The 25,615-nt window shown below is 65.1% G+C and overlaps 4 protein-coding genes across 7 annotated transcripts; 1 reads left to right on the plus strand and 3 right to left on the minus strand.

Moving 5' to 3' along the window:
- Nucleotides 1–797: 797 nt before the first annotated feature.
- On the minus strand, nt 798–12,865 carry SEMA3G (semaphorin 3G). Its single transcript, XM_075761910.1, has 16 exons — nt 12,767–12,865; nt 8,505–8,665; nt 7,385–7,447; nt 5,709–5,828; nt 4,935–5,025; nt 4,709–4,825; nt 4,316–4,458; nt 4,122–4,236; nt 3,947–4,016; nt 3,593–3,737; nt 3,083–3,314; nt 2,872–2,963; nt 2,577–2,618; nt 2,172–2,397; nt 1,744–1,883; nt 798–1,645 (listed from the first exon to the last, which is right to left on the minus strand). The coding sequence occupies exons 1-16, from the start codon at nt 12,858–12,860 to the stop codon at nt 1,178–1,180; spliced, it is 2,319 nt and encodes a 772-aa protein (XP_075618025.1). The 5' UTR covers nt 12,861–12,865; the 3' UTR covers nt 798–1,177.
- A 1,473-nt stretch (nt 12,866–14,338) lies between these two features.
- On the minus strand, nt 14,339–20,479 carry ACY1 (aminoacylase 1). 2 transcript variants are annotated; one of them, XM_075761928.1, is made up of 15 exons: nt 20,399–20,479; nt 18,854–18,986; nt 18,169–18,233; nt 17,529–17,633; nt 17,318–17,412; nt 17,047–17,123; nt 16,692–16,781; nt 16,388–16,444; nt 16,205–16,278; nt 16,049–16,098; nt 15,709–15,853; nt 15,557–15,625; nt 15,383–15,462; nt 15,045–15,105; nt 14,339–14,907 (listed from the first exon to the last, which is right to left on the minus strand). In XM_075761928.1, exons 2-15 carry the CDS (start codon nt 18,960–18,962, stop codon nt 14,878–14,880), a joined length of 1,107 nt encoding a protein of 368 aa, XP_075618043.1. In that variant the 5' UTR covers nt 18,963–18,986; nt 20,399–20,479; the 3' UTR covers nt 14,339–14,877. The 2 variants fall into 2 exon arrangements, with proteins under 2 accessions (XP_075618043.1, XP_075618042.1); XM_075761927.1 differs by having other exon boundaries at nt 14,339–14,911.
- A 246-nt stretch (nt 20,480–20,725) lies between these two features.
- Nucleotides 20,726–22,465, minus strand: ABHD14A (abhydrolase domain containing 14A). The gene is made up of 4 exons (XM_075761929.1): nt 22,215–22,465; nt 21,952–22,067; nt 21,371–21,606; nt 20,726–21,107 (listed from the first exon to the last, which is right to left on the minus strand). The coding sequence occupies exons 1-4, from the start codon at nt 22,463–22,465 to the stop codon at nt 20,925–20,927; spliced, it is 786 nt and encodes a 261-aa protein (XP_075618044.1). The 3' UTR covers nt 20,726–20,924.
- Nucleotides 22,466–22,489: 24 nt separating this feature from the next.
- LOC104639060 (putative protein-lysine deacylase ABHD14B) lies at nt 22,490–24,987 on the plus strand. 3 transcript variants are annotated; one of them, XM_075761932.1, is made up of 4 exons: nt 23,017–23,066; nt 23,722–23,931; nt 24,107–24,348; nt 24,666–24,987. In XM_075761932.1, exons 2-4 carry the CDS (start codon nt 23,724–23,726, stop codon nt 24,846–24,848), a joined length of 633 nt encoding a protein of 210 aa, XP_075618047.1. In that variant the 5' UTR covers nt 23,017–23,066; nt 23,722–23,723; the 3' UTR covers nt 24,849–24,987. The 3 variants fall into 3 exon arrangements, with proteins under 3 accessions (XP_075618045.1, XP_075618047.1, XP_075618046.1); XM_075761931.1 differs by lacking the exon at nt 23,017–23,066 and adding an exon at nt 23,140–23,418; XM_075761930.1 differs by lacking the exons at nt 23,017–23,066; nt 24,107–24,348 and adding an exon at nt 22,490–22,964 and having other exon boundaries at nt 24,666–24,806.
- Nucleotides 24,988–25,615: the final 628 nt, after the last annotated feature.

Below are 25,615 nucleotides of genomic sequence, written 5' to 3' on the forward strand. Positions count from 1 at the left end.
GCTTTGCGTGAGCTATTTAGGGGGTTTAATTATTATTATTATTATTTTTCTTTCCCGTTCCTCTGCCTCTGAACAATGCCCGTCCCGGCAGGGCTGCGGTTCACACCATTGTGTGGGGCTGCCCTGCCTCAGGAAGGGGGAGATCCTTATCACCCAGGGCTGACCAGGCAGGGCGAGTGAGCTCATGTCGGGTGAGGAAAGCGAGCAAGCACCTTGCTGGGAGCCTGCGGGTGCTTTCCACACACCTACCCCCCAACCCCTGTGTTTGGGGGAGGCCCTGGGTGCTGCTTTAGCTCCATCGGCCAGCATCAAGCCTCCCCAAACCAGCCTCGTCCCACCAACCACCAGAAACGCAGCTGGGTTGGGGTGCAGCCCCCCCAAACTGTGCTGGGGCCACCTTCTTCTGCATGTCCCCGCTCCCGCCTGGGCACAGCGATGGCAGTGGCACCAGTGCCTCTCCCATGTTTACCCGGGAACGGGTCTAACCTGCCCGCGTCCCTTGGCTTTCCTCCCTGACCCTGCCCAGCCCTAAAACGGTCTGTGGCTGGGGGGGGCACGGAGAGGACACAGGCACCGGCTGGCACCGCTGAGCACGTCCTGGTGCCGCAGGGAAGCTGTTCCCCAGGGCACGTCATCCTGGGCGGCACAGCTCTGGCTCCTCAGGCATGGTGGACAAGAGGGCTCATCCTTGGCACGGAGGTTTTTTGGGGTGAAGGTCAGTTTTCACCCCCGTCAGAGCAGGCATCATCTTTCCCAGGCCCCGTGCTGGCGTGGAAAGAGCCTGGAGCTGTCAGCCGCTCCCTGCGGCGCCATTCTCGGCCTCTTTATTTGCGGAGAAAGCCAGCCAGCAAGCTCCCTGGGGTGATGGCACAGCCGTGGCACCGCACGTGCCGAGCCCCAACCCACCCCGGTGACCGTGGCTCTGCACCCGCCACAGCACCCAGCCGTGGGGCCGATGCGTCCCGCCACACCACCCAGTTCAGAGGTGGCCCTGCAGCCACCGAGGGTGACGGGGACCTGCCCAGGAGTCAGCCCTGGCACCCCGTCCACCTCAGCCGGGGGGATGGAGGGACCGGGCTGGCGCCGCTGCAAGCCACCCACCAGCGCAGGAGTCCCCTGGGCCCACCAGCAGCCAGTCCTCGCCCACGGCCACCCCACGTCCGTTACCCTGCCCTCTCTAAGTGGCCGCCGCTTGCCGGGGCACGCGGTTCCTCTCGCCGTGGGATTTGGCCACCCGTCCCTTCTTGCCCACGTCCACGCCGGCCAGGACGTGCTTGGCCTGGGCCAGCTTGCTCTTGCGGTGGTGGGGGCGACTGCCGCCACACCAGAGGTGGGCGCAATACTCCTCCACCCGCCGCAGGTTTTGGGAGCTGATGAGGTGCATGATGTCCTTGAACCAGGTTTTGGGAGCCTGTGGCACCAGCCGGGGCTCGGGACAAGGTGGACGCGGGGGCTCGTCTCCCCGCTGCCGGGGGAAGGTGTGTGCCAGCTGCTCACTGGTGATCACCTCCAAGGCCGTCTTGGCCACCGTCTGGGTGAAGCCATGCTCCAGCGTCTTGCAGTAGTAGATGCCAGCGTCATGGCGGTGCAGCTTGCGGAAAAGCAGCCCTTGCTCTGTCTGCAGGACCCGCTCGTCCGTCTTCACCTGTCAGCCATCGTGAGGTTGGGGGGGTCCAGGTCCGGCCCCACGTCCCTCCCGTGTCCTCGCAAGGGGAGCAAGGCAGGTGCAAGGGGGAGCCTCACCTCGTCCCGCTGCTCGTCGGGGGGCCTCTGGACGAACCACTGCACGCTGGCCTGCGGGGACCGGGGCGCGCACTCCAGGAAGGTGCTGTTGTCCTCCGCTCCATAAAGCACCTTCTCCTCAACGCTCTCAAAATCATCCACTGGGGCAAAGACAAGCACGGGCTCGCGGGGAGGGCAGAGCCAGGCTTCCACACACCCAGGTGTCAGCCTCCTCCGTGTGGCTTCAGTCCCCTTCTCCCTGGGGACAGACCCCCAGCCCCAGCAGCACCCACCTTCTCGTGGGGCACCCCTTGGTCTACAGGACAGGGAGACAAGGGTGCCCCAGCCCACCTGCGATGGCCGCAAGCCCTCCGAGGGCTGCAGACACTGGGTCATTTTGGGGCACCTGGACAAGCCCCCAGCCCCATGGGCCTTCCCCAGTCTCTCACCAGTCAGGTTCTGGTCCAGACACTGGTGCACGGGGTTGCCATGGCGGATGTCCTGGCGGCGATAGCGGCGCTTGCCAGAGGGCTGGTAGCGGGTGCAGGCGGTGCCGTCCCAGGCACAGTAGGGGTCCCTGGCCAGGCAGCATTCGGCACAAGCCATGCCGTAGGTCTCGCACCGGTGCAGCCGTACCTGAGCCACCCCCAGGCTGGAGCCCACGTAGAGCGTTTGCTGGGGGAACAGCACCAAGGTGGTGATGCTGGCAGCCCCTGTGGGCACGGCACCCAGGGTCCCCAGCCGGGACCCCCGGGGTGAGCACCATGCGGGCTTTGAGAGGCTGGTGACAACTCAGCCCCTCCCGGTCACCTGCCCCGTCCCCAGCCCCGTGACTGAGCCGTGTCTGTACTCACACGCTTGACGGAGATCTCCATCTGGGTGATGGGCACAGGTGCCTGCAGGGGAGGAGAGCGGACACGAGGCTGACGAAAGCCTCACCACAGAGACCCCGGCTTGTTCAGGCAGGGGCACTGGGAATGTTTTTGGGAAGGGTGAAAACACCCCCAGCTACCCTCTGCCCTCACAGACCTGAGACCTCCCAGTGCCCAACAGTGCGGTGACAGCCCTGAGCCTCTGTCCCCACACATGTCCCCAGCCTGAGCCCACCCTGCTGCCCCCCTCCCTTGGAAGCCAGGCAGCAAACAGCACCTTAAAAACCTGCAGCTCCTCCAGGACGACTTCCTCAGTTGTGGCCGAGCTTATCTTCTGCAGGACCACCACCTTCAGCACCGAGCCAGCGTCTGTGGGGAGGAGAAGGAGGATGGAGGTGTGAGCACCCTGCCATCGCGCATCCCAGTGGCGTGCCCACTGGTAGCCCCAGCGCCGAGGCTCCTTCCTGCACGCTGCTCCTGCCGCTCACCCGTCCCAAGGAAGAGGACGTCGTGCTGCCCGTCCTCAGCCTCCACCCGGTCCACCACGAGCTGGCGCAGGCGGTACGGCAGGTCGGTCTTCACCAGGAGGGGCCGGCGGTGCCGGGGGTACACGGGCTTGTACATGAGGGGGTGAGCACGGGCAAAGTGCAGCACCTCGTCGGGGAAGTCCTTGGTGGAGCTGTACTGCCGCCGGGGCTGGTTGGTGGTCTTGCTGGGACACTGTAGGGACAAGAGGGGGCCAGCTCAGCCCAGCCAGCCCAGCACCCATCCCTCCTTCCCCCTCCATCACCCCACAGAGCTGGTTTGGGTCCCTCCCTGCCTTCCAGTTTAGGATCCATCTTCTGCACCCCTTTGCCAGATCTTGGTCCCCAGCTGTCCTGGCGTGAATCCCATAGGGAGCCCATCCCAGCAGATGAGAAGATGAGGGACTGGCCCCACCACCCCCCAAAGAGCAATCGGAGGAGCAGAGGGGACCCAAACTCCAGGGAGTCACTTACCACGCCCGGCCGCGGGTACGGCACCCTGCCCTCGTAGGCACCCCACTGGTGGTGGGGGCTCTCCCGGTGGGCAAACGGCCCGTTGAAGACCTCCCGGATGTCGGCCATGCGGTACACGCAGACAGCAGAGCCCTGGAAGACATGGCTGAAAGGGGACGGTGAATGGGGTGAGCAGAGCCATGCTCGGCACCGGCAGCATCGGTGGGGGGCACGGGAGCACCGACATCTCCGTACGGACCAGGGCAGAGCTGGCGGAGGTTGGGCAGCAGCCAGCAGCCACGTGGTGACGGTGACAGGGCAGGTCATGGGTGGCTGCAGCTGGATATCCCCAGAGGGTGGAGCTGGACCACCCACCTGATGGTGCTGAAGAGGGCATAGATCTCCGGGCTCTTCCCATCCTTCGTCCTCAGCAAGAAGACATCCTCTGGGGATGAAATCATGGGGTTTCTGCTGGAAGGCCAGGGGCTTCCAGAAGCCACCAACTAAGGGACCAGCCCTGGTGAGGTCCCCAGCTCCATGTACCCCTTACCCAGCTCATCAAAGTGGGTGTCAATGCCACCGGGGCCAGGGACGGAGCACACCAGCCGGGCTTTGTTGAAGGTACTCCACTTGTTAACCAGCACCCTCTGGCCACCAGCATCGTTCTGCAGGGACAGGGAGCATCAGGGCCACCACTGTGACTTGGCACATCCCTGTCCCCCGTGGTCCCCACCAGCATCTTACCACGCAGACCCGTGCCACCCGGCTGACGATGGCATGCTCCTTGCTATCTGCCTCCACCACCTTCTCCGTGAAGAAGAAATAGGCTTTGTTGTTGTCCCGGTCATCGTTGTCTGGGATCAAGTGGGCTGCCACAAATTTGGGGTCTACGAGCAAGAGCCAGCCATGTCAGGTCTGGCAAGAGGGCACGGCCACTGCTTCTGGACCCCCACGCCACGCTGGGGCTGAGTGGGCCAGGAGGACCCCCAGACTCTGCTGCCCCAGTGCCTTTCCCAGCTCATACCTGGCACGGGGGATGCTGGACCGTGGCCAGCAGATGCCGTGGCCACCAGAAGGCTCGTGGTGCCCGGCATTAGCCCAACTGGGGGGAATGGAGGGGCAGAGGGGAGCCCTTACCATTGAGTAGGCGCTGGTCCACCTCGGTGCGCAGGGCAGAGCGGGTCCCCATGCTGCGGAAGACACCGGGATCGCGGCCCAAGAAATCCGCGGTGAGGCCGGCGTACAGCTCCCCGCCTGGCAAAAACACCCCACCGCGGTGCTGAGAGCCAGCCCCAGCCAGCACAGGGACCGTTCCTGGTCCTGGCACTCCAAAGGCTCTCAGTTCCCGAGGAAGACAACCCACCAATGATGGTGCTGGTGAAAGCACGGCTGGGCTCGTGCGGGCACCTGCCCCGGCCGGTCTCCACGCTGTCGGGGTCCAGGCTGAAGGCGTGCTGGGCGAGGGGGAGCAGGCAGGGAGCAGGCAGGTGAGCCCCCAGCCATGCCCTGGCGATGGGGTCGTTCCCGGGCACGCAGGGGCTGGTGGTGGTCCCTGCCCAGCTTGCAGGCGCATCGCTGCAAGCATCCGCAGCCCCAGCGCTCCCAAAGGGACCGTCTGGAAGCAGGATCTGTGCTTTTTAAGGCAAGTCTGATCCTATGAGGATATGGAGCAGCCAGAGGGACCCGCCAGCCCCACCGCTCTCCCATCAGTCTGGCCAGAGACATCGTGGTACAGGCAGGGCTCCCGCTGCCCGCACGGCACAGGGCTGCGAGGAGAGAAGAGGGCCCCTGCCTTTCCACCCTGGCCAACCTGATTTCTGAGCTGGGAGAGGAGGAAACACCTCCCACACCGCAGCCCCTGGCAGGACACCAGCCCCAGGGGACATGTCTGGAAAGGTGACGCCAGACCAGAAAGGTGGGGGAGCTGGGGAGGGGGTAGCACAGGGGCAAAGGCACATCAGGGAGCTGGTTCCTGACACACACCCCCCGATATTCAGTGTGGGACAAACACTGCATCCAGCATCCCCACGCAGTCCTGAATCCCTCCCAGGAAGGAGGTGGAAAGTGGGGATCTACCTCCCAGGGGTGTCCCGCTGGGGACGCTCAGGATGGGCACCCCACCGTGGTGCTGCCCTACCTCGCCACGGTGCCCCACGTAGACGAAGGTGCAGACGGGGTGGAAGGCGCCCGTCCCACAGGCCAGCAAGTGCGTCCGGTTGTAGGGGTGCAGCACACGGACGTAGTTGGCACAGTCGGTCTGGGGGGACGGCAGGGGAGGGGAAGGGTCACGGGGGCTCGGTGCTTTGCCCACCCCCAGCTCCCTGCCTCTGCCTGCAGCCCTGCGGTGATGGGTGAGCCCCAGCCCTGGCTCCCTGGCTGCACCCAGGCTCTCTGCCTTCACCCCAGTGCCAGGGGTGCGAGATGGCAGCTTGCACCCACCCATGGGGCTTGCACAGACTTCATCTGGGTGGACCCCAGCCCACTGCAAAAGGACGGGGATTTGACTGGTCCTCCTGCCACCAAGAGCACCCCCGGGGGAACCACACATGATCCAGCCGGCACCTGGGCATCTCCCACGCACGGGCAGCCGTGTGCTCACCCCATCACACAGCCCACACCGGCCGGGGGAGCAAGGTCACCGGCCCAGCAAGATCCTACAACCAGCCCCAAACCCCTGGGGACCCTCCTCTCCTGGCACCCAGGACACGACCAGATGCAGGGACATCCTTCCCCGTCGTGTTCCTGCTTGCGCCGGGAATGAAACAAAAGAAGGAAACGTGGGAGACGGAGACGGATACCCACGGGCATCCTCAGCTGCCTCCAGGACAGCCCTGATCGCTACTGTCTGGGATTGTCCCCTTCTACAGGGAACCAGTAGCGATGACCCCCCCCGGGGCTGCAGACCTGCCACCTCTGACCCCCTGGCAGTTCCTTCTGGAAAAGGGCTCCCATCCTTCTCCCTCTCAGGCATCACCACCGTTAGCTCGGCAGCTCCCCCTGACCACCGCCAGCCCTGCCTACCCCCCATCGTCTCCCCCCAGCAGGACACGGGGCCCCTCGTCTGCTGGGAACACCGCCACCGAGCTGCCCCGGGGGTTCCCAGCCTCCCCGCTGTTTATTTTCCCTTTGCAAAGAGCCTCTAAAATAGCAAGTTTTAAAAAAAAAAAGTTCAAGAAAAATAAAAAATCGAGCCTGCCCCGGCTTGGATCTGTCGGTGAGAGCTCGTAAAATAAACACGCAGAGCGGGACGGGGACTCCTGGGAACAATTCGTCTGGGCCAGGGGAGCCTCGGGGACTTTCTCCCCGCCATAGTCCTGTTTCCTATCAGAGCAGGAGGGGTGCAAAGAGGGGGAAGGTTTGGGGAGCCAGGTCACTGAACCTGAGCGAGTTACAGATTTCCCACCGTCGGGGATGGCCAGGATGGGCCAGACCACGTCGCTGGGGTCCGGAGCAGAGCACGCGGCTTTTGGTCCCTCCGAGCTCAGGTCCTGGAGCACAGCTATCCCTGCCCGCGTGGTGCGGCTGCGTTTGGGGTACGCTGGCCACCGCTCTGTGGCCGTGGAGGCGGGATTTCCAGAGCCCAGAGCAAGAGTCTCGCACGGCCAGGCTTGGTCACCGACTCCCTGCCTCAGTTTCCCTCGCGCACAGGGATGGTCCCTTGCTCTGCCCTGGCATTAAGTGGCCCGTGAGCCCCATGGGACCATCCCCGGTGGGATGACATGGCACAGCTCCGGTGCAAGGGGAGCCAGCTGGCACCGGGGCACAAGGGGAACCCCCCAGCTTAGGGCAGTGCATGCATGGGGCAAGACTCACCCCTGGATCCTTCCCCTTCCGAAAACACTCCTCCGTCTGCCCAGGGAGGGGTGGCCAGTAGATCTGAAACACAAAGGACCTGTTGGAGCAGGGAGTGGGGGCGGCAGGGACCCAGCCTTGCAAATACACATCCCCAGGCTGCCGCAGCGCCGTGATGGAGAGCGGGGGCGGGAGAGGGACCCACAGCTCCCCAGAGCCCACCCAGCCCAGGGCTCCCACCCTGCGGCCCAGGGCAGGACCCCTCCTCCTGGGGAGATGCACCCCGGCGGTCACAGCCCACAGCCAGGCTGGATTTGGGTGGTCACGCTGGGGATGGCCGGAGCTGGCCTGGAAGGGGGTGGACTCGTGGGTGGTGTGGGGAAAGGGTGCTGGGGAGAGCAGGGAGGGATGGAGCCCAAGTCCCCCACAGCCTTTGGCAATTCTCAGACCAAGGGCAGCTTGGGTACACAAGCCCTTGACCCCATCGCAGTGACCCAGCACGCCGAGGGGCACTTCATTTCCTTCTCTGCTTTCTTTGGCTAGAAACAGCCCAGAGCCACTTTTAAAAAACAAGAATTCAAAGTGGAGGGGGTGAAGGAGAAGGGGAACCACTGCTCAGCATCGTCGCTCTGGTCCATCACCTCTCCCACTGAGGAGCCAGGAGAGGTCTGGGGGCTTTTCCAGCTGAGCCCCGGCACAGCTCATTGCAGTGATGGACGCTTTTAGCTCCTTGTCCCTGCAGGCGTTCAGCTGTATATTTGGCCCGTGAAGGGGATGCCCAGATGGGGATGGGGAGCATTTGTTCTCCTGATGGCAGTTTTTAAGGAGAGTGGGATCCGAGACCCCACTCAGCACCCAGAGCTCGCAAGTGGGCTGTGCCACCAGCTGCCAACCATGACTAATTGCTGGCTAATTGCCCTGCAGCCACCATGGCCGCCCTCCCTTGGCACAAGTTTTCGATGCATTTCAGGGCACCGGGGACAGGGACATCCCCAGGGCAGGTCTTGCTTCAGGGTGGCTTCACCCGGCTCGGCCGGGCACCGTGTGCTCAGAGGGGCCAGGGTGGGGACGGAGACCCCAGGCTGCACAGGGGCCAGGGTGGGGACAGAGACCCTGGGGTGCTCAGCAGGACCCAGCTCACCTCCTTGGCATCTGCATTGGCCCCGTCCAGGAGCAGGGAGTAGAGCGCATCCTTCCCCCCGATGAAGAGCCGATCACGGTACTCATCCAGGTAGAGCGAGCGGAAGCCCAGGAAGCCTCGGTGGCCAAAGAAGAGGACGGAGCGGTTGGTGCCCAAAAGCTCTGCCAGGGACGGAGGGAAGTGTCAGGAGGAGCCACCCAGCCCCAAAGACCCTCAGGACATCGTAAGCACTGCTCGTCCCAAATGTCCCCTCCCGGCTGCAGGCACAAGCTCTCACCTTGAACCTGGGGGACGTCCTGGTCCCCAGCGGCCCCTGCCACATCCCTCCATTTGCTGTGCACGTCGGGGTCCCCCGGACACCAGCCCACAGCCCACCCCACTGGGACAGCACAGCCCCACGGCCCTGAGCTGTCACCCAATGCGAGGACAGGAGGGAAAAGCGATGGATGACGTCCCACAGCCAAGTGCCTGCTCACACCCCTGGGACCCCCCCCCACCTGGGGCACAGCCATCGGACAATGCTGCAAGGAAAAATGGAGAGGGGGTCCCATGCAGGTTCCCAGCCTCCGAATGCCCTTCACACCTGCCTGGGAAATGTGAAAGGATGCTTGGATCCCCACCCTGCTGGTGGCACCAAGGGGTGCTGGCTTTTTTCAGGGGGCGACCGGAGGGCCGTGATGGGCACAGAGGCCGGAGGGTCCCTCCAAGCTGCCATTTTTGAGTATCGCAGAGCCGTCCCAGGGCCAGCAGAAGAGCTGCCCCCAGCTGCAGCCAGCAGCATCCATCTCCATCCCTTCCCGGAGGCATGGGCATCCCGGCCTCACCCTGCCTGGGGTGCTGTTCTCCCTCCCAGCCGAGGGCAAAGCCGTGGAGCCAGCGGGCAGCAGGGTCCCAAGCAAGTTTGCCCCCAGGAAGCTTCAGTTGAACCTTGCCGGGCTCCTACCACAGCGAGTCAGGGTGCACGAGAGCCTGGCGAAGCCCATGCCTGCCATCAGCCCCAGGCTGGGCTCGCACAGAGGCCGGGAGGGGGTGGGCAGAGAGCAGGTCCTGCCCTCCCCCGTGGTGCCAGCCAGGGACACAATAGCAGGCACCCAGCCAGTGCCACGGGGAAACCAGCACACAAAGCCTGCTGCCACCACCATCGGACCTCGCTGTCGGGGACGCTTCCTCCCTGCCACGGCACAGGGACGGCACTTGGGGAACAGCACCGGCACAGCGACACTACATTCCTAGGATGGACATCACCACTCGGCACCCCCAAGAGCCCAAAACAACAGGGTCTGATGGTCAAGGCTCCCAAAGCAGGTCCAAGCCCAAATCCCACGGGATGCCAAGGGGACCCTTGCAGCGATAATGACATGGGGGCAGTGGCACAACTGGCTTCCAGTGGGAAATGACTTCTGGGGTCAGCAAGCAAAAACCCCGGCATGGTGGCACCCACCCAGCTGCCACAGAAGGAAAGGGCAAGAGGGCGAGAGCAAGACCGGGCTCCGAAACTCTGTCCCAGCAACCACCCTGACCCTGGGCCAGGCCACCGCGACCAGGCGGAGGAGGAGGAGGACAAAGCGCCATTGATGAAGCACACCCATGTCCCCAGACACCCTCTGCTGAGGAAGGCTGCCAGCCGCCACTGCTGACCCCAGGGAAACCCTCAGCCGGAGCATTCCCCACGCACATCCCCATTGGAGAGGCGGTGGCGCTGGGACAAGCCCAGCTGCCAGCAGCCCAGGACACCAAGCCCTGCTCTTCCTGGGGCGACATTTGTCACCTCCAGCGAGGAGGTGGCCAGCAGCACAATGCCCCCATCCTGTTGGGAAATGCCTCTTCTGGGACCCACCAGGGAGACAGGGTCCATCACCAGAGGGGAGAACAGCCACCTCCACCCCATCACACACAGCTCCCATCCCCACCAAGTCGCTCAAGGGCAGTCCCAGTGCCCTAACTGGTGATGCTGGTGGCATGGAGGGATACAGCCTCAGCGGCTCTATCCTCAGCCCGAAGACCCCTGTCCCTGCAAGCAGAGCTGGCACCAGGCTCCAGGGACCCCTCCAGCCCCATCTCCCTGGGGGCTACCCTCCTCCTTGTGCCCTCCCAGCATCTCAGGTCCTCCCATATCGCCGGGCCCAGCCCAGGAAAACGCTCCTTCTCCTTCTATTCTTGCCCTGCAATAACATTTTCCCAGCTCAGAATAACATTGGCAAAGTCGTCAGGCTCCTTTTATTGTTTCAGGCGAGGCTTTCCCCTCTCCCCCAGCCCTGACAAATTCCTCCTGCGCCTCGGGTTACACCGGCTCCGGGCGCCTTCCCCTTCCCTGGCTTCATCTCCCCAGGGAGCAGCACCCTGCCATGCTCCATCCATCCCCAGCACCCCTTTATCCCCAGGGTGGGGGTCCCATAGAAGCCACCCCCCCAAGCACCGCTGCAGCAGGATAGGGGTCCCTTGGGGGAGGCAGCGGAGAGCTCGGAGGGCACCCAATGCTCCTGGTGCACACAGCAGCAAAATGCTCTTTCCCCTTAGACGAGCCGCTGCTGGAAGTCAAAGCAGAAAGAAAAGAGTGGCTTGAAGCGAGAGGGAGGGGTGGGGATGTGGGCACCCCTGCACCCACCGCACACCTTTCCCTATGCCCCCCCCCAAAAGTTGCCCTGTAGCCAGAGCCACCGGTCACGCGCAGCCCAAGCTGACGAACTAAGCGCGAGCAGCTTCAGTTCATCCCAGTTTTTATTTCAGAGGCTTCTAATGGGTTTAATTGAAATTTTCATTTTCTTTTTCTTCCCCCCAGGGAGAAGGCGGTGGCAGAATTTGTTTCATGGGAAATTTCAGTTTCTGTTTCCAATTTGGAAGAGGAACAGAATAATCAGCTTAAGAAGAAAAAAAAAAAGCTTCAAAAGGTTGCTCGCTCCCTGTGGGAGGCCAAGGAGCCCGCCCGGCCCCAGGGAACCCCTCGCACCTGGGGGCACCTGGGGCACGGCACGGCACGGCACGGCACAGCCGGACTTCGGGCTGGAGTGGATCGGATGCCAAGCCAGACCCGAGCCCCACAACCAAGCTCTGCCGGGACCCCAAACCTCGTAGCCCTGCTGCCAAGCCCAACCTGAGGACACCAGTCCCACCACGGGGCAGAGTCAGGAGCCATCCCAGGTGCCTGCTGCCTCCCAGGGTAAGCGGGGGGGGGTGGGTGGTGCACTGCGTGCCTCAGTTTCCCCATTTCAACAGGGAGGGAACACCTGGGGCCGCCCACTCTGCCCCAGGACAGAGCCAGGGACACAACCAGCCCACACCCCAGGGCCGGGGGACCCCCAACCCAGGCAGCACAAGGGCAGACGGCAGCTTTCCCCTGGCACAGGGACGTGCTCCGCAGCTCCCGGGGCTCTCTGGGAGCACGGCTGCCCCACGCCTTTCCCCTTTCCCCCAGGGAAGGGGGGAAGAGATGCATTATGCAGTTTGTTTTATTTTAACTTTTTTAGAGCAGGTTCATTGCTTTTAGGCAAGGAGGAGGAGATCGGGGTGCTCTGGACTCCTCTTTCAAGTTTGGCTGGAAGCAGCCCGTGGATTAAGCTGGCAGAGCGAGGGATGCAGCAAGCCAGAGCAGGATCACAGGGAGAGTTTTAATTAAAACCAAGCACTCCCAGCACAGCACCTCGAGGGCCCCCCTGGCACCCCAGCACCCGCACCCCGGTGCGGCGGGGTCTTGGAGGGTGCCCGGGCTGAGCAGCGCCCAGGGGACCTGCCGGGCAGCTGGGGGACCGCCTGACTCCCACCCAGCAGTGCACGGCATCCTCAGCACCCACGGGGATGCCCACGCCAGAGGAGCACCCACGGACCGCGGCACCCACCCAACCCACACGCCAGAGCGTGCCCGAGCCAGAACAGCGCCGTGCCTCAGTGTCCCCCCACTCCACGTGGGAGACGATCCCTCGTGGGAAGCGGCGGAGCCGGTGCAGGTCCCGGCGGCGGAGCCCATCGCCCCATCACCCGGCTCCTTCCTCCTCCTTCTCGGGGCCCTCCACGTCCCGCGTGGGAAAGGGGAGCGTGCCGAGCAGCCACCCACCGAAACCCCAGCCCAAACCAAGCCTCCAGCGCAAGGTGCCCCCCCCCCCCCGAAAAAACAAACCAAACCCCACCATAAACCCGCACTTTGAGCACAGCGCCCACAGCTGAGGCTCCCCAAGCCCCGTGGGGGGCACGACTGAGGACACCCCTACGTGGGCAGGCACCCCCCACCCCACGCCCCCCCCGCAGCAGGTGCCCCCGGCCCGGCTCACCGCGGTAGGGCAGGCGGAGCCGGGGCAGGCTGCGCCCCGCCGCCAGCAGCGCAGCCCCCAGCCAGCACACCGACACCGGCACGGCCACCCGCATCCCGCCGCCGCCGCCGCTCCCGGGGCTGCCGGTGGCACCGAGCTTTTATGGGGCCGCCATCCGACCGCCCCCGGCCCGCCCCGGCCCGCCCCGGCCCCGCCATCCTTCCGCCCCCCCCATCCCCAGGGCGTGTGTCATGCCGGGCAGGACGGCCCCATCCCCCGGGGGGGGGGGGCTCCGAGAGCTCCGCACACCCCCAAATCGTCGCCTGCCACCAGCAGTTTCGGGTTTGCTGCAACCTCCCCCAAAGAAGCAACCCCAGCCCTCCCACAGCCCCCCGAGCCCAGCCCGGGGGATGGGGAGCAAGGAGGGGAAGTCGGGGTGCCCCAGCCTTGCCCTCCTGGAGGGGTGGGACAGGGCACGCAGGCCTGTCCCCCGAGAAGGATGCTCAGCGTGGGGTGACCCCCAAGCACTAGCAAGCACCTGGCTCTCAGGTCCCATCTCAGCGGTCAGGCGAGCCGGGGACGCCAGGCCGGGTGGGGAAGGGGGCTGAGCAGTATCGAGGGGGGCACGGGGTGCTGCACCCAGCCTTGGTGCACCCACAGGGCAGGGGACAGGGCAGTGGGGACGCACCGCTGTCTGCCTGCAAAGGTGCCTGCTCACCTGCACCCTGAGCGGGGACCTCGGCCAGCAAGCAGGACCCCACGGCACCCCACGGCACCCACACCATTCCCGTGCCATCCTCCCCAGGGCTGCAGGGTCAGGGAACATGGCTGTATGAGACATCAGAGAATCCATACGGGTTTCCCCAGGGACTCTCAGTGCACAGGCAGGTGTCCCCCCCTCCTAAAAGCCTTGGATTCCCCAGTGCTGGATGGTGGGGAAGGAGCCAAGGAGCTGGTGGCTTCTGCAGCGCTCCATCACCACCAGCCTCATCCTTTCTTCCAGCCCGGCGCGGGGGCAGCCTCGGTAGCCCCAGCCCTCCCGCAGCCCCCCCCAGGGGTTGCAGCAGCTGCAATTGAAAAGGAGAGCAGGAGGACATGGGGGTTCCAGCTCACCCCAACCTTTTGTAATGGAGCAGCTCCACAACCCAACCCCCTGAGGTAAGAACACCTGGACGGACCCAGCACCCCTGGGTGCTGGAGAGCAGCACGGAGCGGGGTAAGAGCCAGGAGATGCAGCCTGGGGGCAGCTCTGGCAGGTAACTGGAAGCTGCCTGCCCGGACCTGCACACTGCCTGCCCAGACCCCAGGGTTTGGGGGAGCGGCACTGCGGCAGGAGCTGATGGGAGGGAGGGAGCAGGATGAACCCCAGTGCCTCTGGCTGCTCCCGCTCCCCCTGGCACCCCGAGGCTGATCTGGAGCAGCCCCACAGCCTGCCCAGGCAGGATCCTGCCTGCAGTGCCATCACCCAGCCCAACAAACCCAGGGGAGCGGGGAGCGCTCCAGCAGACCCCACCACACCGAGGAAATCTGTGGTGCCTGGGCTCCCCAAAACCCCACGGGCAGCACCACGGACAGATGGACAGACCCCCCTGCTCCTGGCCGTGCTTACCAAGGAGATTTATTGACTTGCACGGGGAGGATGGGGAGCACCAGCCAGCCCCTTACCCCTCAGCCAGCACAGCCAGGGGAGGCACGGGGATAGGGGAAGGCGTTGCCGACACCGGGAAAGGCAGGAGGCACCCAGCACGGGGCTCTGGTGGCACCCAGGAAAGGGGGACGCAACCCCCAGGGGGGTGGCTGGGACCCAGATTTTGAGGGCACAGCCAGGACACTTGGCACGGGCATCATCATCAGGCCAGCCCTGAGCACAGCCAACATGGTGTGATGGCAGCTGGGTCCCGGGCACAGTGGCAGGCATTTCCTGTGCCCACCTCCTGCCCCCTTCTTAAAGCCTTGCGTCCCGCTGCTCAGCATCTCCCCTTCCTGCCCCTCGCTGGGCGCTCAGCCCTCGGCGGGCAGCGGGGGCACCGATGCCAGGGCAGGCAGGAGGCGGGCGTAGATGTCGATGCCCTGCAGGAAGACTTGCTCGTTGAGGAACTCGTTGTGGTCGTGGAGCAGTACCGGGGTGCGGTTCATGGGTGAGAAGCCGATAGCGGGGTGTCCTGCCTAGGGGAGTACAGGGTGAGGCTGGGACTGGGATGGGAACCACGTGCCCCCCTCTGCCGGGCACGGCTCCCGCTTGGGGCTGCAGGTCTCACCCCGGGTGGGGGACCCACGGGGGGGCTGGCATTGCACTCACCGCTCGGATGTAGCGGCTGTCGGTGGCAGCCGGGAAGATCTCAAGCTTCAGCTGCAGCTTCCTGACAAGCAAAGTCCTGCATCACTATGGGCACAGGGACAGCCAGGTCCCCCGTCCCCCTGCCACCCCGCGGGCAAAGAGACCATGTCCAGGAGGTCCCTGAGCCCTGCAGGACACTCAGACCCATCCCTTTTGGGAGACCTGGGGAGATGCCCTGGCATGGCATGGAGCATCTCCTCCCAACCCCTGCCATGACCTCCCAGATCCCCAAGGACCCCCTGGCTCCCACCAGAGGATGTCCCCACCAGGGTTCTGCCCTTCTTGGGGACAATACTCACATGTCCCTGCAGACCTCGCTGAAGGCTTTCCACCACGGGTCTGACTCATCGGTGGAGGTAACGTGTTGGTCCATGCATTTCTGACGGAGGGAGAGGGCAGGTGAGTGGTGGGGGGGTGAGCATGTGGCAGGGGAGGGACAGGCACAATGCGCCCAGGTGGCCGAGACCCCTCACCTGGTGAAACTCATAGGTGACGCCGTCCCCGGCACCCCGGCACCATGCGGCCACTTGCTCCTCAAAGGCCTGAGACAGAGACCAGAGGAGGGGTGTGAGCGGGGTATCCCCCAACCCGCTCCCTGCCCGGGTGGGGTCAGTGTGATGCCCACCTTCAGGTCCACAGTGGGTGGGATGCGGACGTCAAAGCTGGCTGCCATCTCGGAGGGCACCACGTTGAAGGAGACACCCCCCTCCAGCATGGTCAGGTTGAGTGAGGTGACGTCCCCGAGGGTCAGGCTTGAGTCAGAGTTGAGCCTCAGAAGACGCAAGGGAGAGTCACCCTCCACCACCCAGGGAGGAGGGGAAGGGCTCCCCCACCCCGCTACCACCCTCAAATGGGGAAACTGAGGCATGGGGCAGTGGTGCTGGATCAGAGCCTGGCTTGGGATCCCAAGGACCCCCTCTGTGGAATGAACTGAAGCCACTGCCATCCCGCTGCCCATCTCCTACCTCTGCTTCTCGCTCTCCCTGAAGGCCAGGAAGGAGGTGATGACTTTGTGCTGGGGAGGGAAGGGCAGCGGTGAGGATCAGCCCTGCAGGCAGGCGCCTGGCAGCCCCAGGGTGGGCACGGGGCGGGGGGCAGACCAGGTGTACCCCCTCTCTTACCATCTTCTCGGCCGCCGTGTTGCTGATGAAACGGGACCCGTGCCCGGGGCTGCCCACGCACTTCACCTTTATCCCTGCGGCAGCGGGGGGAGAGGGAGGCATTGAGCAGAAAGCCCAGGGCTGGACCGATGCCGCAGCGCCTGGCAGAGCCAGGGACAGGGCGGTGGGCAGGCAGTTACTCACACCATGGGCTCTTCTCCCCATAAAAGACGCTGAAGGTGTCAGACGGGCTGGCCAGGCCTGCAGTGGGCACAGATGGGGGGTCAGCGGGGCACGGGGTGCCATGATGTGTCCCCCTCTGCTCTGCCCTGGCAGCATTTCCCCTCCAGGCTGGCACGGTGTGGGGCACTGCCCAGGGGAAGGAGCCCCCGAGGGGGTCTCTGGAAGCCATGCAGGGTGCCAGTGCCCGGGGGGGGGTGATGCCAAGAGGCAGGGGGGTGAGTGCCAAGAGGAGACACGTCCTCGTGCCAGCCCTGCCACCACTCACCCTCATCCAGGGCGAAGCCCACGTTGAGCGCTCTGAACTCGGGGCGCTGCACGAACATCTCCATGCCCTTGTGTCCACCCACCTCCTCATCTGCGGGGGAGAACCTGGCGTGGAGGAAGGAAGCGGGGCGTCCCCCAGCCCACCACCTGCTGGTCCTCCTTCCATGCCAGCCTGGGTGCCATCAGCGTAACTGATGTCCTCAGACCTGGAAACCCCTCCAGCCCCAAACTAGGGGAGCTCAAAATCCAGAGAGGATGGCAGGGGGGTGCCCAGCTGCCACGTGTGGAGAACTCCAGAGCATCACCCAGCTGCCAGCCCCTCCTGTCTCCCAAGAAGGGACACCCTGGGGACTCACCAGGCACAAAGGTGAGGTGGATGGTGCGGGCAAAACACCTTCCCTCCGCCTTTAGTCTCCGGATGGCCTCCAGGTACCTGCGGGGAGAAGGCAGGGCCTGGGCATCACAGAGAAGAGGGGCTGGTGTGCCCTGAGCCACCCCGGGGGGGAACAAGTGATGGCACCCTGAGCCCCAGGGACCCTGGGGATGGTGGCATCCCGTCCTGCATCACTCAGAGGCAGCCTCATGCGGTGCCCGCTCCCCCCAGCGGAAGCAGAGCCCTCCACTCACTGGATGGAGACACATTTCATGTCCTGCGCACCCCGGGCATAGATGTTGCCTTGTGAGTCCTTAACGGCCTCGAAAGGGGGGTAGGTCCAGTGCTCCTGTGGGGCAGAGCAGCCGTGACAGCAGAGGGGCCCGGCGGGCACCAGCTCCCGATCGCCTGCCACCCCCAGTCCTCCCCGCCATGCCCATCCCACCCCTCGCCCTGTCCTGGCACCTCAAAGACGGGCACGACGTCGGTGTGGGAGTTGAGGAGGATGGAGCGCAGGCGGGGGTTCGTGCCCTGCCAGGTCAGGATCAGCACCACACGGCCCTGGCACACCTGTAGGGCGAGGGCAGGATGTCACCGGGGTGCCGGCTGGGGACAGAGGGGCTGGGACCAGCAGGCTGGAGCTGAAAAGCATCAGCCTGGGAGACGTTTCTTGATGCCACCTGGCAGGTCACCCCTTTCTCTGCTGGGAGAGGACAGGGGCAGGCAGCAGGCAGCAGGCAGCAGGCAGCAGGAGCAGCCAGACGGAGCCTCAGCATGGGGAGACAAACCCTGCGTCTTCCCCCAGTGCCTGGGAGTCCCCTGGCACAGCTGGTGCCCGGCAGGAGGGACGTCCCCAGCCAACGTGACCCTGCCAGGTCCCCAGCTAATCATAGCACAGGCGGCCGCAAAGGTCAGCAGGGACCAGCCCGAATATAGGCTTAAGGAACGGCTCAGGTCAGCAGAGGATTACAGGCAGAGGAGATTCACTCCTGCCCATCTCCGAGGCAGCAGGCAGGGGAACAGCCCAGTCACTAAGGACCCAGGTGCAGATATATGGATGGATGGACAGACTGGTGGACCAGGGGTTGCTCCTCGCCTCACTCACCTCCACTTTCTGGCAGGCCAAGCCCAGGTCGGTGCCGACATGCTCCAGAAACCGGATGGCTGCATCTGGAGAGGAGCGAGAATGCCTAGAGTTAGGTCAGGATCTCCCTCCCCTCTCGCCACAACCCCCCAGGGACTCCAAGGTTCTCTGAGGCTCTCAGGCCCAGGAAAGAGGTGACCAGAGAGGGCAGGTGATGGAGGTCCTGGGCACAAGAAGTGGCCAGGAGCAGAGACAGCAGCAGCTTGTCACAGTCCCTTTGGGGTGAGGACTAGGAAAACATGAATAAAAATCGGAGGCAAGTTCAGGGGAGATGGTCCTCCGCAGGAGTTTTGGGAGGTCCTCACTAATAAAAAAACTTCAATGTACTTTAGTGGGAGGATGGAAACATTAACAGAAGGAGATCTACACGGGGTTACCACAAACATCTGTCCCAGAGCCAGGGCAGCATGGAAAGGGGGGGCCCTGGGGCACAGGGCTGGAGGAAGCAAACAGCAGCTGCACTCAAGATGTCCCTGCCCCAACCAAAGGCACCGGCAGAGATAAGGCACAACAGTGTCTGCTCCTTAACACCACAATCAAAACAGCCCCAGCCAAGGACTCAGGCACCCGGGTCCAAAGACCGGCATGGCAAAGCCACATTGCCAGATCCCCGCATGGCACCCCGTCCTGTCCCCCCTATCCTCACCATAGTCGGGTTTGGGGTGGACGGTGTCAATCTTCAGGTACTCCCGGAAAAGCGTAACCGAGGGGTTCTCTGAGGCCCCTGTGTTCTTCCCAGACTTTCCGGGTGCCATGTCAGGGACCGGGGCTGCAAAGCTCTGCGGGAAGAGTGATGAGATGGTTAATCACCCACCAGCCCCTCCAAAGTCCGCCAGCAAGCTCGGTCGTCACAGAAACCGAAGCAGGATGGGGCAAAGGTCTCCCCGGTGCAAGTCCTGGGACGCTGCCACCATGGGAGAAGTCTCCCCAACATGGGTATGAGGACAGGATGGGCTGTACCCCCCATGCCGTCCTTTCATTCTCCCCTCAAAGCGCACGTTCCTGCCCCAAACACAGTGCCAGGCAAGCTGTGATGCCCAGGCATGGGACAAGGGGCCAGATCCAGAGAAAGGCTAGCTGGGGCATGGGGGGCTAGCAGGGAGGAAAGGGGGGCAACAAAGTGGGGAAGGGGGTTATGGGGAGAAGAAAGGTGTATAGGGCAGGGGCACACATTAGTCAGGGTTAGCCTGTGGTTAGAGGGCTGGGGGGATGCTGGGGGGGTGCAAACCCAACACAGCAGGATACTGGTGCAAGGGGGTGCAGGCAAGGAAAGGGGGACAGTGCCTGCTTAGGGGGTCCAGGAGAGGTGCAAGGAAAGGCACTGGGGGGTGCAGGGAAATGTGGGTGGTGAAGGGGGATCTAGTGCTTACAGAGGGGCTGGGAGGGCTACAGGGGGATGACAGGCTACTGGGTGTTTGAGGGGTGCTGGGTGGCCAGAGGAGCACGAGGAAGTGGGGTGCTTAGGGGCACATAGGGGTGCAGCAGGAGGGGTGAAGGGGAACACTGGGGGGTATGGGAGTAGGGGGTGCAGAGAGGCTATGACAGAGGTGCAGGGGGGTGCAGGGGTACTGCGGCTAGGGGTGCAAAGGGGCACAGGTGGGGTATAGGGGTACCACGGCTGAGGTGCAGGGAGCAGGCACAGTGAGGTGCAGGGACACTGCAGTTGGGGTGCAGGGGCACCATGGTTAGAGTTGTGGGGAGTGTAGGGTACAGTGGGTAGGGGTGCGGGGGTGCTGGGGGGGCGGGATACCATGGTTAGGAGTGCAGGGGGGTGCATGAGTTGAGGTGCAGCGGTTGTGTGTAGGGGTAGCACAGGCAAGAGGGGTGCTGGATACCATGGTCGGGGGTGCAGGGGGGTGCACGATACCATGATTAAGGGTGCGAGGGTGTGCGGAGGGGTGCAGAGTACGTGGTTAGGGGTGCAGGGGTCTGCAGGGGGGGTGCAGAGTACCGGCGTAAGGGGGTGTAGGAGGGTAGAGGAGGGGTGCAAGGGGTTATGGGAGGTGCAGGGTACCGTGATTAAGGGTGCAAGGGGGTACGGGGGGGGGGGGTGGGGTGGTGCAGGGTACCGTGGCGAGGGGTGCGGGCTTGGCGGGGGGGAGAGACTAAGGCACCGGGGCTGCCCCCCGCGGGCTGCCGGGCGCTGCTGGCCCGACCCCGTTCCCCGGAACCCCGTCCGCTCGGGCCCTACCTCCACGCTGCTGCCGCCGGCGCCTGCCCGGCCCGGCCCCGCTCCGCCCGCTCGGCCCCGCTCCGCCCCGGCCCGCCCCGCTCCGCCCCGCAGCCCGCAGCGGGCAGGAGGTGGGCAGGGAGCGGGCAGGAGGTGGGCAGGGAGCGGGCAGGGGAGGAGCGGGGGCACAGGATGGGCAGCAGGTAGGGGCAGGCAGGGGGAGGTGGGCAGGAGGCGGGCAGGGGTCAGGCAGGGGGTGGGCCGGGAACCCTCCTGCCCCACATTAGAGGCGGAGAGATGGGGCTGGAGCCTGGGGAGCCCCGCGGCGCTTGGGGACACACGCAGAAACCAGAGCAGCATCAGTTTATTGACGTTGTAACAGACAACACCCTGTCCTGCCAGCAAGGGACACCCTCGGCCATCGTCCCCGCCACCCTGGGGACGCCCCAAAAGAGAACAGCACCCCTCTCGCCAGCCACCTGTGCCTCCCAGTCCCTGGGGACATCCTGGACCCCCATCCTCTGCTCGGCAGGGGACGAGGCACCGCTCACTTCAGCTGGCGCAGGAAGCCCAGCAGGGCCCGGTGGAAGTCCTCCGGCTTGTCCAGGTAGCAGGCGTGGCCAGCACCGGGCACCACGGCCACACGGTGCCCAGGGAGGTGCCGGAGGCTCTGCAGGGCCTGAGGACCCAGGCTTGTGTCACGGTCACCATACATGATCAGGGTGGGTGTCTTGGTAAGGGGAGAGAAAACCAGAGCAGATGTCAGAGGGGGAAATGGCCACCATGCTTCCCCTGGGCTGTGTCCACCTCCATTCATCATCACAGGAGGCTGCAAAGCCGAGGGAAGGCAAGTGCCAGCACCCCTGTGAACTGGGGGGTACAGGTCCCCCTCACCCCAAATCAGGGCCACCCTCCAGGCCACCCTCCAGCCAGCTGGTCCACAATATGCACCAGCACCCAGGGACCCCTCAGGAGCCCAATAACCCACCTCACCTGGACCTGCCGGTACTGCTCAGTCGTGTAGTCCTTGGTGCCCACGGGCGCAACGGGCACGAAGCCGGCCAGCTGGTCCCCCCGCGCCAGGAGGAAGGGCAGGGCAAAGCGGCCGCTCATGGACGGGCTGACGAGAACAGGCCTCTGCACGCCCAGCTCCTGGAGGACGTGGTCCAGGAAGGCCACCCGCCCCTGCGCCGTGGCCACCATCTCTGCCAGCGGCGAATCCCCATAGCCTGGCACAGGGCAGAGGGCACAGGGTGGGCACGGGACAGAGGGGCTCACACAGCCTGCAATGGTCTCTCTCCCCACAGGGCTCAGCCAGCATGGCAAAAACCAGGCACCCGTCAAGCCCCGGCAGATGTACAGCGACAGCCACATGCCGGCTGGACCAAGCCAGCCCCAGCCAAAGGGTTTGGGTGGCCACGGAGGTCAATGCCACAGGGTAAAGCCAAATCCCAGGCACATTGCCCCAGGGACCACCGCTAGCTCCTTAAAGAGGTCCAGAGCGCACTGGCAGCTGAGGTGGGGGACCAGAGCAGCCCAGAGGGATCAACTTAAGCACAGTGCCATGGTCCTACCGGGCAGATCTATTGCAACCGCATGGTAGCCTTCTCCAGCGAGCAGTGCCAGCGTGCCCAAGGCCTCCCACGTCTTGGAGGTAAACGCCTGGCCGTGCAGGAACAGGACATCGGGCCTGCGGTAGGGAAGACAGGCAGGAAGGGGTTCAGGGAAGATGCCATGCCTACAGACGTCCAGCAGGTAAGAGGGTTGGTGAAGACCAACCCCCGGTGCCTGTCACCGCCCACCTTCCTCCACCCTGGGAGCCAGAGGGCTGACCCACCTCCCGGGGCTGGCGGTGCCGCTGGCCTGGGGCCCTGCGGAAACCTCCCTGTAGAAGAAGACAGGGGGCTCTCCCGCAGCCATTCCTGATCGCACGGTGGCATTGCCCACCCACCGGCCCCGCTTCCCCTCAGCGGGCCGGGTGCCCGCCAAGCGCTGCTCGTGCTGGATGGCCGGGAGCAGGAGGTAGAGGACGAGGGTGAAGAGCACCCCGAGGAGCAGGAGCCCCAGGCGGCTGCGGGCGAGCGGCATCTCCGCTCCCCCTGGAGAAGGAAAATGGCAGCAAGCGGCTGGAAGTCCCAAACCACGCTGTTGGGGGGGGTGCAGGCCCCAGACCACGGTGCTCTCCTCAGCTCCGGCCCGGCCTGCGCCTCCCGCGCCCGGCGCTGGCAGCCCCGCTCGGCCCCGGCCTCCCGAGTTCCCGCTGGCTCCCGCCGCCAGCCCCGCCGCCCCTCAGCTCCAGCCGGGACATGCGGCCCCCCCCGGCCCTCACGGCGCCGTGCCCGCGGCCCCAGTCTCCGCCTGGCGGGAGACCGCAGCGTTGCAGGCCCCGAGGGCTGCCAGCCGGGGCCCTGCCCGCCGCACCGACCCCCCGCGTCAGCGCCGCACTGGGCCGGGGCCGAGGTCTGGGGAGAGAACGGCCGGTGCCGGGAAGGGAACCCCGGCTTGGCGGGGCTCGGCTGGGACTTGGCGGGGCTCGGCAGAGCTCGGCTCGGTTCGGCAAGAGCTCGGCTAGGGCTCGGCGGGCTCGGCAGAGCTCGGCTCGGTTCGGCAAGAGCTCGGCTAGGGCTCGGCGGGCTCGGCAGAGCTCGGCTCGGTTCGGCAAGAGCTCGGCTAGGGCTCGGCGGGCTCGGCAGAGCTCGGCTCGGTTCGGCAAGAGCTCGGCTAGGGCTCGGCAGAGCTCGGCTAGGGCTCGGCTCGGCTCGGTAAGAGCTCGGCGGGCTCGTTTCGGCTCGGCTACGGTTCGGCTCGAGCTCGGTGGGTTTCGGCGAAGCTCGGCTGCGCTCGGCTCGACTCGGCAAAGCTCGGCTCGGCGGGGCGGTGGCTGTTCCCAGGGCCGCCCCGGGCCCTGTGCTCCGTGAGGCGGTACCGCCGCTCCCTCCCGTCCCGCCAGCCTTTGGACCCGGGGCGCGGCGCCCACAGCCCCGTGGTGCGGCGGGCAGCGGGTGGTGAGCGGCGGCCAGCACGGGGGGGCGGAGGAGCAGGTAAGGGCTGCCGGGGAAACTGAGGCAGGGGCGGGCCCGTGAGCCCGCCTGGCACGGGCGAGCAGCCCCGTGCGCCCACCCTGGGGCCGGTCCCCGCCGGTGTCCCCCAAAAAGAGGGTGATGCCAGTGTAACCCCCCCTTCCCGGTGCCGGCAGCACAGCCTGCCAGCCTTCCTGCCGCTGCCGGGCCTTGACACGGAGACACCGGCATCCCACCGGGGCCGACTTTTCCGCTAGGCCGCACAGGGCCACGGCGCCCGTTTCCACCTCCCGACCCCCCCTCACAGCTCTCCCAACCCCCCAGGCATGGCTGCCCCGCAGCTCATCGAGAGCACCATCACGGTGGAAGGCCAAACCCTCTTCTACCGCCAAGCAGAGCCGGCCCAGCAGGCACCAAAGCTGACGGTGCTGCTGCTGCATGGCATTCGCTTCTCCTCTGACACCTGGCTTCAGCTGCGGACACTTGCCACGCTGGCCGAAAACGGCTACCGAGCTGTGGCTATCGACCTGCCGGGTAAGGCACGGTGGCAAGCAGGACCCCAGAGCGAGGTGGGGGCCGGGAGGAGCCGATACAGCCGCTCACGTTTATGGCGCTGGGATAGCAATGCCGGCGTCCTGCTGTGCCAGCTTCTCCCTGTCGCAAGGCAGCGGAGAGTGTGACAAGGCAACTTCTGTCTCCCATGGCTCAGGGCTGGGGCGCTCGAAGGATGCTGTGGCCCCAGCGCCTGTGGGCCAGCCAGCACCAGGAACTTTCCTGAAAGCGGTTTCGGAGGCTCTGTGCCTGGGTCCGGCTGTGGTGATCAGCCCATCGCTCAGCGGCATGTACTCCCTGCCTTTCCTCTTCCAGCACAACCACCTGCTCAAGGCATATGTGCCCGTGGCACCCATCTGCACCGAGAAGTTCACGGCAGAGCAGTACACCCAGATCAAAGTATGACCTGGAGGGAGATTGAGAGGTTGGGGAACTGGGAGGGGGTGATGAAGAGGGGACACTGGCACTGAGGTTTGGCAGGGGAAAGACCAAACAGGCCAGAAAACCCATTGCTGCTGGAAAAGGGGAATGTGATGATGAAGGCATGTGACCATAGGGTAGCAGGAGGGAAAGAGGAGACATTGGGAGACCCAGGAGTTTCCCCTTGTGGTGGGCAGGTGTCTCCCCTCCGTATCCTGGTCCCAGGGTGTGCCTGGCCAGGAGGAGCGGGTGTCTGGGTGCTGTTGGCAGGCTCAGGGTGCGTTCCCCCTCTGCAGACACCCACGCTGATCGTGTATGGGGACCAGGACGCAGAGCTGGGGCAAGCCAGCCTGAACAACCTGCAGCACCTCCCTGAGCACCGGGTGCTGGTGCTGCAGGGCGCCGGACACGCCTGCTACCTGGACAAGCCCAACGAGTGGCACCGCGGGCTCCTCACCTTCCTGCAGCAGCTGGAGTGAGCGGGACAGGCTGAGGGACACGGCCAGCCCACCCACCCCTCCACCCGTGCACACACCTTTGCGCCAACCCAGCTGTTCACCTGGTGTCCCCACCCAGCCTCCCTTGGGACCAAATAAAACCCCAAGCTCTGCCACTTTCCTCCTGCCGCCTTCCTCCTGCTTCCTTCCGCCCTTCCCACCTCCTTCCCCATCCCCACCTCCTCTGTGGCCACCATCCTGCACATGTTTGGTTTGGGGGTGACAGCCACCAAGGGATGGGACGTTTAGGGAGCGTTGCCCTGTGGGTGGGCATTACCAGCTGCAAGGCTGCTGGAGCCCGCCCATCACTTCTGGCAGGACCCCTGGGAGCCTCGGAGGGTGCCCGGGGAGCCCTGGGGCTGTGTTCAGGAACAGGTAGGTCCCCCAGGGTGGTGGCACCCATGTCCTCAGCCTGCCCAGCTCCTTTTCATCCTCCTCTTCCTCCTCCCACCTTTCCTGGCAGGCACCCAAGCCCACGATAATCCACCGGGGCTTAAAAAGGGACCTGCCAGCCCCGGCAGCTCCTGCCCACGGCGGCAGCAGCCCAGCGCCCCGAGGAGATGGGGTGGATTTACCGAATGAGTGGCTGCCATGAACAGATGGGGGGGCTGGCGGGGAGGCCTGACAGACGTCTAGTCGGACAGACGGGGGGCCAAGCCCCCTGCCCACCAGCTGCCTTCTCCCCGTCAGTGCTGCTGCACCGGGCACTCAGGGGCACAGATGGAGCCGACAGCGGGGTGCCCCCCCCC

This window comes from Balearica regulorum, chromosome 10 (genome assembly GCF_011004875.1).
Source record: "Balearica regulorum gibbericeps isolate bBalReg1 chromosome 10, bBalReg1.pri, whole genome shotgun sequence".
Lineage (NCBI taxonomy): Eukaryota > Metazoa > Chordata > Aves > Gruiformes > Gruidae > Balearica > Balearica regulorum.